Source organism: Gobio gobio (genome assembly GCF_949357685.1).
Source record: "Gobio gobio genome assembly, chromosome: 13".
In the NCBI taxonomy this organism is placed as follows: domain Eukaryota; kingdom Metazoa; phylum Chordata; class Actinopteri; order Cypriniformes; family Gobionidae; genus Gobio; species Gobio gobio.
Window position 1 is genome coordinate 33106358 of NC_137106.1, and position 15153 is coordinate 33121510.

Below are 15153 nucleotides of genomic sequence, written 5' to 3' on the forward strand. Positions count from 1 at the left end.
AATGCACCCTTGCTGAATAAATGTATTAATTTCTTTAAGCTCCTAAAAACTTTTGAACGGTAGTACAATGTTCCAAAAACTGTCTATTTCAGATGAATACTGTTCTTTTGAACTTTCTATTCATCAAAGAATCCTAAAAAAAAATTTACACATTATTTCAACATTTATAATAATCATAAGAATGAAAATTCAGCTTTGCATCGCATAAATAAATTACATTTTAAAATATATTCAAAAAGAAAACAGTTATTTTACATTTTAAAGTTTGTTTTTGTATTTTTAATAAAAAAAATGCAACATTAAAAAACATTAAAAATCTTACCGATCAAGAACATTTGAACGGCGGTATGGATTTTCTTTTAATATAACAGATTTATGTCAAAAAATCATAAAACATTCATATACATTTTCTACAACTGTCGAATACATGAAGGTTTATTTTAGTACTATATATATATATATATATATATATATATATATATATAAATTTATAGTGTTACAGAAGATTTCTATTTAAAATAAATACTGTTCTTTTGATATTTCTCTTCATCAAAGAATCCTGAAGAAATGTTTTACACACCTATTTTCAACATCGATGAAAATCATAAATGTTTCTTGAGCAGCAAATCATCATATTAGAATAATTTCTTAAGGATCATGTGACACTGAAGACTGGAGTAATAATGCTGAAAATACAGATTTGCCATCACAGAAATAAATTAAATTTTTAAAAATATATTCACATAGAAAACAGTCATTTTAAATTGTAATATTATTTCACAATATTACTGTTTTTTGTTTTATTAAAATAAATGCAGCCTTGGTGAGCATAAGAGACTTCTTCTAAAAACATAAAATCTTACCGATCAAAAACTTTTGAATGGCAATTTCTTTTTCTTTTTTTAAGAAATCAATAGGCTACTTTTATTCAGCAATGGTGAATTAAATTAATCAAAAGTGACTACTGAGTAAATACATTTATAGAGTTACAAAAGATTTCTATTTTAAATAAATGCTGTTCTTTTGGACTTTCTGTTCATCAAACTATTGTCATCCTGGTAGTATATTAAATCAACCTATATTTTGACCTCAAATTTGATCTTTTGTCAGTGCCTGCAATGACGGCATGGAACAGGACGGGTTCTCAGTAGTCTCAGTATTTAGTAACAAACAGGTGTTTAGGAAAATGCTGTTGTCTTTCACCCTGAGGGGCCTTTTGCCCTGTTGGACACTAAACATCTATTGATAGTTAATCAAGTTTGTGTCCTTGGATACAGTCAGAAACCAAATGGTGTTTTGAAGACACATATAAAACAAATATAAAAGCATAAAGAGACATTGCATGTTACATTTAACTTGAAAGTCACTCAAGATCAGATGCTGAACGTGTTTTCACCTAGTACATGTTCATGGATCAACATCTTTGTTTGATTTCCAATCAACCAATCAGATTTGAGGGCCAAGTTTACAGTTTATGTCAAGTTTAGGCTTACAACCAGGGTTAGGTGCTTCTACATCAGTATTATTCACATATAATTTCCCTCTGATTTTACGGGTAAAATATGGTTATGGTAGGGGTATAGGAATAGGGTTAGGACTACATTTTCAGACAGGAATGTTGTTCCAGGATTCACTGGAATTCCACTTAAAGGGATAGTTCACCCAAAAATTAAAATTCTGTCATAATTTACTCACCCACAAGTTGTTCCAAACCTGTATGAGTTTCTTTGTTCTGATGAACACAAAAGAAGATATTTTGAAGAATGTTTGTAACCAAGCAGATAGAGCAACCATAGTCAATTAGACATTCTTCAAAATATCTTCTTTTGTGCTCAGCAGAACAAAGAAACTCATACAGGTTTGGAACAACTTGAGGGTGAGTAAATGATGACAGAATTTCCCTTTTTGGGTGAACTATCCCTTTAATTTTCATGCATTGTAAACACTTTTTTTGTAGAAGAATTTGTTATAAGAGAAAAGTTCACGGCACAGGTCAGAAACATTATCTTGTTCTAGACCTTATGGTTTGTGCTATACAGGTGCTGGTCATATAATTAGAATATCATCAAAAAGTTGATTTATTTCACTTATTCCATTTAAAAAGTGAAACTTGTATATTATATTCATTCATTACACACAGACTGATATATTTCAAACATTTATTTCTTTTAATTTTGATGATTATAACAGACAACTAAGGAAAATCCCAAATTCAGTCTCTCAGAAAATTAGAATATAGTGAAAATGTTCAATATTGAAGACGCCTGGTGCCACACTCTAATCAGGTAATTAACTCAAAACACCTGCAAAGGCCTTTAAATGGTCTCTCAGTCTAGTTCTGTAGGCTACACAATCATGGGGAAGACTGCTGACTTGACAGTTGTCCAAAAGATGACAATTGACACCTTGCACAAGGAGGGCAAGACACAAAAGGTCATTGCAAAAAAGGCTGGCTGTTCACAGAGCTCTGTGTCCAAGCACATTCATAGAGAGGCGAAGGGAAGGAAAAGATGTGGTAGAAAAAAGTGTACAAGCAATAGGGATAACCGCACCCTGGAGAGGATTGTGAAACAAAACCCATTCAAAAATGTGGGGGAGATTCACAAAGAGTGGACTGCAGCTGGAGTCAGTGCTTCAAGAACCACTATGCACAGACGTATGCAAGACATGGGTTTCAGCTGTCGCATTCCTTGTGTCAAGCCACTCTTGAACAACAGACTGCGTCAGAAGCATCTCGCCTGAGCTAAAGACAAAAAGGAAAAAAAGTGGTCCAAAGTTATGTTCTCTGATGAAAGTAAATTTTGCATTTCCTTTGGAAATCAGGGTCCCAGAGTCTGGAGGAAGAGAGGAGAGGCACACAATCCACCTTGCTCGAGGTCCAGTGTAAAGTTTCCACAGTCAGTGATGGTTTGGGGTGCCATGTCATCTGCTGGTGTTGGTCCACTGTGTTTTCTGAGGTCCAAGGTCAACGCAGCCGTATACCAGGAAGTTTTAGAACACTTCATGCTTCCTGCTGCTGACCAACTTTATGGAGATGCAGATTTCATTTCCCAACAGGACTTGGCACCTGCACACAGTGCCAAAGCAACCAGTACCATGGTTTAAGGACCATGGTATCCCTGTTCTTAATTGGCCAGCAAACTCGCCTGACCTTAACCCCATCGAAAATCTATGTGAATGGTATTGTGAAGAGGAAGATGCGATATGCCAGACCCAAATGCAGAAGAGCTGAAGGCCACTATCAGAGCAACCTGGGCTCTCATAACACCTGAGCAGTGCCACAGACTGATCGACTCCATGCCATGCCGCATTGCTGCAGGATTCAGTCAAAAGGAGTCCCAATTAAGTATTGAATGATGTACATGCTCATACTTTTCATGTTCATACTTTTTAGTTGGCCAAGATTTCTAAAAAGCCTTTCTTTTAATTGGTCTTAAGTAATATTCAAATTTTCTGAGAGACTGAATTTGGGATTTTCCATAGTTGTCTGTTATAATCATCAAAATTAAAAGAAATAAACATTTAAATATATATCAGTCTGTGTGTAATGAATGAATATAATATACAAGTTTCACTTTTTGAACGGAATTAGTGAAATAAATCAACTTTTTGATGATATTCTAATTATATGACCAGCACATGTAGTCCTGCAAATGTTATTTTCATACCGGTATTTCTATTTCTTGTATTCAAATAGGAATGGCCACTAGATGGCATCACAAACAAACAAGCAAGACATGATCAGTTCTCAAGAAAAAAGCAAACAAGAAAATATGAAATACAAATGCAGCACTTTTGTCACACATAATGAATAATTTACACTATATGCGTGATATAAACAAATGAAAAGAAAGTATGGATTGTGCAATCAAAATGCAAATCCAAACACGATTGTAACAGAACGTCTTTAAGGAGCCTCAGCAGTGATTAATGACACACATCCATTTGTTATTTATATTTACACTCCTTATGTTGATTAAAGACTCTTTTAGATTGAATAATTGGATTAATAATTGGATTAAAGCAGTCTTAATGCAATTATCATTAAACCGTCAGGTAAAACAGGAAAAAACCCGAGTGATTATGAAAAAGCAGAATAAAATACACTATAATTGCACTATAAAATATATAATACATTACAATATAGAGAGAGTTATTATTAATATAGTTAATATGATAAAAGTTGAATATATTTTATTAATTAATTGTATGTTTTGCATATATATATAGCCTATGACATCCATCTAAAAAATAATTTCTAATAAATTTCGCTGTTAAATTAATACATTTCGCCTCTTTTTTCCAAAGTCTCTTGTAAATCTCTTGTAGGCTAAATGTAATGAAATGCAGACGGTGTCCCGAGTGTCACCCGTTAGCCAATCAACGTCCGCGTGACCTCCCACAGTCCCTCCCGTCCAGTTCAGTGCCTGGATCGCAAACTTCCCACCTTCATGCCCAACATCACCGCGCACTCAAACTCATTCATACTGAGTGTGCTAGCTGTTCATTAAGATGACGTGGGACAAAATAGCGGTGCTCTTTTTACAACTTTTATGGACAGTTCACCATGTCACAGCCATTCACAGACATGACATCTATCCATATGGGATGTTATACGGCGATGTAACTCTGCAGGAGGGGGACGATGAGACTTCCAAAGTGATCACGCTAACCAAACCCATGTACTTCTATGAGGCGTCCTTCACTAAGTTATATGTGAGTACATGAAGCGTCTGATAATGTGTTGTTTTGCAAATAATTAGTGTATGTTGTACTGTAACAGGCTTTCTCTGGAAATTAAGGGATTTCCAAAAATGTGTATCCTTTTAATATGAAAAAGATTTGTTGTTATTTTGAGATGAGCACGTCCCTCTAAATAAGACAGTAAAAATGTTTTCATCATGTTGTATTATTTTTTACATTTCTATAGGTACAAATCACAATAATGTTTGCCATTTCTTCTCAGTTTTATTATTTCTAATATATATTTTAATAGGTTTCAGAATTTCAATGTTTTTAAAAGTTTTGGTAACACTATTTTAAGGTGACAGTTACACATTGCTACATGTGTACTTACTATATATAGTAATAACAGTAAATTATGCATAATTACAAGTAACTAACCCTAAACCAAACCGTAACTCTATAAGTAAGTTAATAATTAATATTAATCAGTACTTGAGTGATAACAATGTAACAACATCACCTGAAAATAAAGTGCAACCAAAGTTTTCTTTAATTTAACAGTTTAACATTTCAAAGTTTTCTTTCACAATTTTTGTATTTAAATCCAAAGTGGTCAAAAACGACCATATCACTGTATGTTATAACTCTGATTTAAATGAAGAATATGACCCCATGATAAGATCATTATGGACAGTTCTCATTTAGTTTTGTGTCTTTAAATGTCTCATTTCAGGTGGCCACCAATGGAATCATCTCAACTCAGGATCTTCCCATGGAGAAGCAGTATGTGGATGACGGCTTTCCCACCGACTTCCCTGTCATCGCCCCCTTCCTGGCTGACATTGACACCAGCAAAGGAAAAGGAAAAGGATCCATCTTCTACCGGCAGACGGAGTCTCCTACCGTGCTGAAGCGGGTGGAAGCGGATGTCAAGAGAGGCTTTCCAGATGCCACGTTCACCCCTACCTTTGCCTTTATCGCCACCTGGGAGAACGTGTCAGCTTATGAGGAGGTCACCCGCAGCTCTAGCCCATCCAATCGGGTAAGACGACTGCTTAAAGTGGTACTAAATGCGACCGTGAAGGTCTGGTTGAGCTCCTTTTAGGCAGAGGTTATCAAAGCTGGTCATCTGTGGCGTGTCCTAATCTCAGGCCTAGAGGGTGGCTGCACATACAAAAGCGTCTCCCAGAACCCGCTAATCTATCCCAGGGCCTTTCAGCCTTTAATTTTACCTGCAATTCAAAGGAACAATTGGTGGGATAGAATTGCTCCTAATTGTCCCTGTCACCACAGTGATTAGGTTTTATCAACACCTCACATAACACAGAAATGCTGAGTAATGACTTAGAAGGATTTAGATTATCAAAGCCACAGTGTTTCCCAGGGGTCTGATGGGCTTATCGAATCCAATCAAGTTTGCAGTGGTTCCCAACTGGCTTTGCTTCTAGGGGTCAAATTTTACATTGGACATCAAGCATAGTATAAGAATAGTTTATTGTACAAAAGCAAGCAAATGCAGTTAAAATCACACATGGAAATGTATAAATATAATAATCTATTAATTTAGTAAAATATTGTAACATAAAAACTGTATTATATTTATTAATATAATATAAATAAAAACATATTTTAATTAGTTAGCCTTTTTTTTTTGCAATGCCAAGTTTGCCAACCATACACAAAATGGTAAGTTGTATTTATTATTTGCATTTAGCATTGATTATCCCAAATGTCCATCAGAACAGATCAGTGATCCATTTCAAGTAAATCATCAAGTGTACACTACCGTTTAAATGTAAAAAAAAAAACTTGTATTCAGCAAGGACACGTTAAATTGATCAAAAGTGACAGCAAAAATATTTATAAAGTTATAAAAGATTTCTATGTAAAAAAAATGCTGTTCTTTCATCAAAGAATCTTGACAAATTCACGGTTTTTACTGCTTTTCTTGAGCAGCAAATCAGCATATTAGAATGATTTCTGAAGGATCATGTGACACTAAAGACTTGAGTAATGATGCTGAAAATGCAAGGAATAAATGACATTTTATACATTTATTTTATACATTACATACATTTCAATTAAATATTTTTTTAAATTGCAAAAACATTTCACAATATTACAAATAAATGCAGCCGTGGTTTATTAGATCTATTCAGCAATGTAACAATCAAGGTGGATCTTCTGATGTGTAAGTGGAGTGATTTCAGAGCTGAAATGGAACTGAATTCTGAGTGTTTTTGGTGTACTCTAATGGGCATTAATAAACGGGTGTATGTTTGGCTCTCTTGTCCAGACTGCTGAGCAGAAACAGCTGCACTGCTCATAAAATATTATCATTTGTTATTCATTGGTTCCGGAAGCAGCATTTCTTCTCTGGTTGAGGTTGTACAAGTTCATGTTCATGTTTGTATCCTCAGAGTAAACATCATCAGGACAGGAGTTCCACTGGGTTCTGGTCACCAGAGAAAGAACAATGCTAAATGCAAAATAAAACGAGGCTAAGCATATTTAGGATTAAAACACGAAGTAGGCTATTCAACATTTACAATTTTTTTTACATGAAATGCACTGCGTCCAATCAAACTACTATCAACTAATACTATCAACCTCCCACTTAGAGCTGCACAATTTATCGTTAAAAGATTGTGATTTGTTTTCAAACACCCACACAATCTTATTCCTAAATGACTGAGATTCGTCTATGTCTATTAAACCTTTGATAAGTACGATCACAGCGAACATTCAGATCTGTGTTGGCGCTGACCCAGAGAGAGCAGTTGTCATGCGCTTCACAAACAGTCTTTTCAATCACTCAGTATCAATATTTCTGTGTGACAATAGTTAAAATCCTCACAGAAGTACTGAGATAAAAGTTTATGGTTCAGAAATAAATACTGATATACGGTAGCGATCAAAATAGAGTAAATCACCTCTTGAAAGTAGCTTGACGCTTCAAATAAAGATAGTTACACCAGTAAGTGACTGTTAAAACTGTACTGGTCATTGAATCAATTATTCAAGAGACATGTTCAAAGACACTGATTCAGCCATCAATGAAACAAGTGAAGTCTGTAGAAATCGACAGACCGATTGGTGTACAACATCAAAGTACAGCGTAGAGTGATTCGGAAGTATACGGAGCCATACACCAATCGGTCTGCACAGTCGAACACACCTTTTAGGAGTGAGTCATTGAATCATTCATACAAACTGATAAAAAAAATAAAAAAAATTATTCTTTAACCCCCAGTTTCATAGACAAGGCTTAAATCTAGTCCCAGACTAAAATGCACTAAACTGAAAGCAACTTGCACTAGCATATCTTAAAATATGTCAGTGGCAGTGCCATTGTTTTGTCTCAAGATGCACACCAGTAATGTTTGTAAAAAGCTACTTAAAGGAACAGTTATCCCCAAAAATGAAAATTCTGTCATTGCTTGCTCGCCCTCAAGTTGTTCCAAACCTGTATGTGTTTCTTTCTTCTGCTGAACACAAAATAAGATATTTTAAAGAATGTTGGTTACCAAACAGTTGATGTACCCATTGACTTCCATATAGTATTTTTATTTTTTTGGAAGTCAATGGGTGCATCAACTGTCTGGTTATCAACATTCTTCATTTGTGTTCAACAGAATAAAGAAACTCACACAGGTTTGGAACAACTTGAGGGTGAGTAAACGATAACAAAACTTTCATGTTCGGGCGAACGGTCCCTTTAAATGTCTGAACTAAGGCCTAATCCTGGCTTAATCTAAGCCCTGTCTGTGAAACCAGGACTAAATATTTTTTTAAATAGACTAGGGCTGCGCAATATATCGAAATTATCGAAATATCGCAAATGTACATATCGCAATATGCATATCGCAAGGGCACGCAATATCTGAATGATTTTAATAGGCTACTTCAACATTGTGAAAAGTGTATGTTTTAGGTTGACGCATATAGCAGAGAATAGACTGGGCACACGGCTGTTACTTATGTGACTTGCTTGACGTTAGAGTTATTAAACACAATAACTTGCAAAAAACAACTCCTTGCAGTCTCGTGCTATCTGACACACACACACACCGAAATGTGCGCTTTTTTTCATGTCTTGTTACACACTCGAACTGTCAATGCTTTCTTTTCCCAGAACCAATGCTTTCTTTTCCCAGAAAGAATGTGAAACAACACACAAATTATATCATTCTAATTGTTTTAATATAATTTAAATAGATTTTACACACTTAAACACTTACACACGAATATCGCATTATTTAGCAAGTATATCGCATTTTTCTTCAATATCGCACAGCCCTAAAATAGACTGAAACAATTAACATTTTGTTAGAACCTCTAGTAAATTCCATGTCATTTTATTTAGGTGTCTATTCAGAATCTTGTGAGAATCTTTATCTGTATTTTTTTGTACATTTTTAAAATATTTTTTGGACTCTATAAATTCTGTATATTATAATTAGAATTTAAGTGTGACTGTTTTGATATTGTAAAAAATAAAAATTGTGATTCTCAATTTATCCAGACTGGTGCAGCTCTACTCCCACTGCAGGGATACTGTGTGAAAAAAAAAGTCAAAATGCAGTCATCTTTCACAACTAAAAGGTTGCATGCTTGTAGAACTGTTTACTATCTTAAGCAATGTTTGCTTACTAAAGTTTACTTGATTGCAATAGAATAGCTGTAGGTCATAGGGCTTGTTTGAAGAAAGCACATCCTTGAGTTGATTTACTACGTTTCCGCTCTGTCTCTCTGCAGTTTGCAGAAGCTCAGGGGGGCTAAATGGTGGAAATCTCTGGATGATATCTTGTTTTCCTTTGGGCTTTGAACCACTTTATCTAGTCTTGTGCCCCTCCAGATGTCTGCCACTGCAGACGTCCTGTGGATGGAAGAAGGACGGGCTTATGGAGGTGATACTCCAAAATAAGTAATGACAAGAAAAAGTCATACATTATACAATATAACAATATCAAATAACAAGAAAAAGTATCCTTAAAATAAGTAATGAATAAAAATACATAAAGAAAAAATACGGTAATAGTTTTGATGTTACTATGGTGATGATGATTACTGTAGTATTATCGATAATATTGCCGCCGTACCATCTCAAGCTCATAGACCCCTACATTGTGGTGGTCGAATTTCTTTTTCGTACCATAACATCTTTAAACGATCTTGTTTATGGGTGTGTTTCTGCACTGCTTAGAGGCAGTGTGGTCCTGCAATTAGGAGTTTGAAGCTGAAGGCTGCAGGGTTGGGTGAGGGGATCGAGGAGGGATGCATGCTGGGGAATGAGGCAGCCCGAGGCTCTCTGAAAGCCAGATGCAGCATTGTCTCTCTGGAATTGGGGGGTTGTTTTGTGGAGGTGATAGTTCCACTCGGGGACAGCTTGGATTACTAAACAGAGGAGAGGAATTTCACACACAACCTCTCTGTGTTTTAGAGCCCGACCGATATATCGGCGGGCCGATATTATCGGCCGATATTAGGCTTTTTCCAAACTATCGGTATCGGCATTTATGATGGCCGATAAATGAATATTTTTTTAAAAATAAAAAAACCGGACGAAACGCCTCTCAAACACATTGAGTGTTGGCGTTTCATAGTTTGTCCACCAGAGGGCGCTTACAACGTGCCGGCTGGCAACACCACCAGCTGATCCAGCAGAGTCATGCTGAGCTTCAGCGCTCTGAGCGTTGCATTCACAACACAGATCATCCGCGAAATGCATGTAAGTTGGCAACGAGACATACATTGCTTGAATTGAATAACAGTTAAAAGAACATCCCCATCAGTTCTCTTAACTCAAATAACATGACACAATTTGTAACTGCCAAGTCCAGTTTTGCTGTTACATGTAAGCCAAGAGAGCTGGTAATTACGCTAGGTTACAGTTGACTGACTTATTTTACCTCGGACAATGTGACTGAATAAAATGTATTTCTTTAATAGTCTGACAGTTTGACAGCATGAGACATATCATCTCTCCCCTGCCCGTTATTTTGAAAAAGTATACATATTTCTAAATTATAACTTATCATAGACGCTAACCACAAAGCTAGCTAATGCCATGGCTATCAGTGGGAGACCGCTAACATTAATGCGCCTTGGAAATCACAACAAACTTATTCTGCCTAAATAAAGTAATGATTACTGTATTTATAACTAGTATATTTGTAGTTCCAGTCTCTGCATTGTAAATCATAAGTTAGGCTCGTGAAGAGTGAACGAAAGTGCGCGACTTCGTTCAGACGCAGCATTAACGAGTCAAATAATGGATTACACGAGTCATCATCAGTAACGTTAGTAGATTTTAGAAGGCAGGCAGCAAATGATGATTGAAAATGGTTTGTGGTAGCTTGATGGATAGAATTAAAAGTGCATGTAAAGAGATAAGCAAGTTGACATTGTAATTATAAGGTGGCTCATTTTTATACTGTATATAGTTTATGTTTTGCTGTTGTTGTTATTTATCAGAACTTCTAGAACTTAACTGAATATTTTTTTTCCAGTCTTGCTAAAAGTTATATTTATAAAGCTTACCACATCTATTAATACTGGTAACTTTGATTTTTTGTTTTTGTTAGCCTATTGTGTTTTCGTCCAAACGACTTTAAGTTTCATATCTTAAGTTTGTATTTTTATACATTTTATTTATCAGAACTTTAATATATTTTATGTTCCTCTGTTCTGTTGTAACAATAAAACAAACAAGTTTATTTTTAAACTGCATTATCATATTTTAGAGAGGCTGAGGGATCATGAATAACTACAAATAACTGATGTATAAGGGAAATCTGTTTGTGTTTTTTTACGCGTTTCTGTTATTTTTTTTTTTTATTTTTTAAATATATATCGGCTGATATATCGGAATATCGGATTTTTAAGTGACCAAATATTTGTATCGGTATCGGCCTTAAAAATCCTTTATCGGTCGGGCTCTACTGTGTTTGTGTGTGTGTGTGTGTGTGTACGTGAGAGACTGGAAAGGGGGAAGGGCATCTTAATATCTGGGTTGAAACATCATTAGGGTGTCTTGCTAGAAAAGCTTACTTATATTTATTTTGATAATACACATTCCTTACCTTATTGGGAACAGCTAATCTTTTCTTCATTCAGTTGTAAAAATGTGCTCACTGACACAATAATTTATGAAAATGTAATCTAACTGCAGAAACTGCACCGAGGTTATTTGTATATCAAGGTTCATTTGGAATTATCTTGCATTATGAATGTAAAATGGATTGCAAACAGCCTTTGATGTTGATTGTACATGTAAATGGTGCAGTCACAATTGTGAGGCTAGTTGAGCAGTGAACTGAACTTAAACTATTAAAACTGAAACTATTAAAAATAGTTAATTGAACTAAAGCTTGAATGAAATAAAATCAAAAAATAGATGAAAAAATGTAAATGTTGCCTTGGCAACTAACTGAAATAAAATAAGTATAAGTTGAAGTACTAAAATGACTAAAACTAAAATTAAATCTAAATAATACAAATATGTTTAAAAACTAAAACTAATAAAAAATGATAAAAGAACACAACAAAATGACCAAAACTTAAAAATCTAAAATTAAAATGAAAACTAATAATGTATAATTGTTTTAAAGCTAATTAAAAATATGAATAAATACAATAAATAATACTAAAATAGCACTGGCTAATATCCTCTGATCCTCTTCATCATATCTGCCACAGCTGACATGGCCAAGGCCCTGTTTAATCCTGGTATTAAGATGCATTTTGGTCGATTGGAACACAAGTGGACGACACTAAATACAGGTGTAAACAGGTTCTAAAACGTTTTGTCCACTTTTAACCACTTCCAGAGGTAGTCGAAAACGCATTGGCAAATGCTCATCTGCTGAAATGTGTTCGAAAAGCCACAAAAGACCACCTACTCTCCGCTTACTGACCTAACGCGTAAACATTATGGGAAGCGGGCAAGCCAGACGGGATTTAAACTTTGTCAGCTGAAGATGAACAGTTTGGTTTGAAGACAAACAATGTACTGAGCACAATGTTCTCTCACCATTCCTGATTTCTAATACACATTCACAGCGTTCGCCGTGGTCTTGCTATCCTTGTGTTTTTCACTTCATCTCCAGTCATGTTCATATGTAAATTGAGTGAGCTTATTTCATCCATTAGATCGAAAGATCTGAAAAAAACCCACATACATTTACCCGCCCATAGACCCTCCACTTGAAGAAATCAGGACAGAAGTGGTTAAAAGTGGACAGATTAAACACCAGGTGTAAACGGGTATGTGTCTCTCTCGTCTACTTGTTGTGATCGGATCGACTAAAACGCATCTTAAAGGGATAGTTCACCCAAAAATGAAAATTAGCCCATAGTTTACTCACCCTCAAGTCATCATAGGTGTATATGACATGCTTCTTTCAGACGAATACAATCGGAGTTATATTACAAAAGTCCAGGCTAATCCAAGCATTAGAATTGGATTTATTGTGGCTCTGTTTTTGAAGTCCATAAAAAGTGCATCTGTCCGTCAAATAACGTGCTCCACACGGCTCTGGGGTGTTAATAAAGGCCTTCTGAAGCGAATCGACGCGTTTGTGTAAGAAAAATATCCATATTTAAAACTTTATCAAGTAAACTTTCGGCCGACCGCCTTCCGTGGAAAAGTGTTGAATGTTGAAAGTGAAACTCAAGATGCGTACGTGACGTCATGACGAGCGTACCTGGTCGCGTTAGTCTTTCGATCGGCAGGGGAACTTTCAACAATTTTTCCAATAAAGTACTTTATAAAGTTTTAAATATGGATATTTTTCTTACACAAACACATCGATTCGCTTCAGAAGGCCTTTATTAACACCCCAGAGCCGCGTGGAGCATGTTATTTGATGGGCAGATGCACTTTTTATGGACTTCAAAAACAGAGCAACTATTAATCAAATTCTAATGCTTGGATTAGCCTGGGCTTTTGTAATATAACTCCGATTTTATTCGTCTGAAAAAAGAATGTCACATACACCTGAATGACTTGAGGGTGAGTAAATTATGGGCTAATTTTAATTTTTGGGTGAACTATCCCTTTAAGACCAGGTGTAAACAGGGCCCAAGAGTCACACTAGACTCTCAAAACTTTTTTAGTGGTCTTTTAAGTGCAGTAAAACTAGGTGTGAAAAACAACAAAGGCCCTGTTTACACCTGGTATTAAGATGCCTTTTTTTCGATTAGATCACACAAGTGGATGACACTAAATACCGGTGTAAACGGGGTCTTAACCGCTTTGAGCTTGTCTACTTTCGACCACTTCCAGAGGTAGTTGAAAACGCATTCGACCACATGAGTGTTTACACTACGAAAGCAATCCGGTCAAATGCATTTTCGACTACCTCTTTGAGCATCTGTAAAAGACTCCGCCTACTGGAAAGCACGCTAGCCAGACAGGATTTAAACTTTGACGGCTGAAGACCCAAGTTTGGTTTGAAGACGAAAAGCGTACCAAGCACAATGTTCTCTCACCATTCCTGATTTCTAATACACTACACACTCACAGCGTTCGCCACAGTCTTGCTGCTGCTCTCCATATGTTTTTCGCATTCATATGTAAATTGCACACACTTATTTTGTCCATTAGATCGAAAGATCTGAAAAAAAAAACATACATTTACCTGCCCATAGACCTTCTCCTTGAAGAAATCAGGACAGAACTGGTTGAAAGTGGACAAAAGAGATGGATTAAAACACCAGGTGTAAACGGGGATGTCTCCCTCATCTACTTGTGATCTGATCGACCAAAACACATCTTAATACCAGGTGTAAACAGGGCCAAAACTACTGATGTGGGGAAATCCTTGTAGGGGGCACATTTGATAGGTCACTTGGCTTGTAAAATCTGTGAAGCTGTTAGAAACACCATATTTGGGTTTCGGCTGAAGTTCTATGTGGTTGAGATTTCCAGAACCAGTTGATGTACACAGAAAACAAATCTCTTTGAGATCACTTAGTCCAAAGTAAGGGAAAAAAAGTTCTTAAGTTAAATATTTTAGATAGATTTACAGTATATAATGGAATATTTACGGGTGATATATGTTTTGAAAGTCTTTTTATTACCTTCTAAAGTGCTGCAGAGAGTTCTGGAGCCCTGAGTAATGGCCTTCTCTTCTTTCTTTTAGGTAAACACGTTCCAAGTGGTGCTTGCGTACAATGAGAAAGATACGTATGCGCTTTTTCTATACCCTGAGGATGGCCTGCAGTTTTTTGGGACAAGGCCCAAAGAATCTTACAATGTCGAAATTGAGCTTCCAGCTCGTGTGGGCTTTACCAGAGGAGAGCTGTCCTACTTCTTCTTTTCTCGGACAGAGGGGCCTTACTACAGCGTCACCAGCAACGAGCAGTCCGTCAAGAACCTTTACCAGTAAGCGTCAGACCATCTGAAAATAAAATTGCTTATTCAGAAAACATTTATTTATACACTATTCATAAGTTTTGGGT

The 15153-nt window shown here is 35.9% G+C and overlaps 1 protein-coding gene across 1 annotated transcript in view; it reads left to right on the top strand.

Moving 5' to 3' along the window:
* The first annotated feature begins 4504 nt into the window (after window positions 1-4504).
* Window positions 4505-15153, top strand: part of nid2a (nidogen 2a (osteonidogen)) — a 53268-nt gene continuing 42619 nt past the window's right edge. The window contains exons 1-3 of the mRNA XM_079833643.1: window positions 4505-4716; window positions 5420-5728; window positions 14835-15076. Coding sequence (XP_079689769.1) covers window positions 4513-4716; window positions 5420-5728; window positions 14835-15076 — 755 coding nt within the window. The 5' untranslated portion in view covers window positions 4505-4512. The remainder of the gene's footprint in view (window positions 4717-5419; window positions 5729-14834; window positions 15077-15153) is intronic.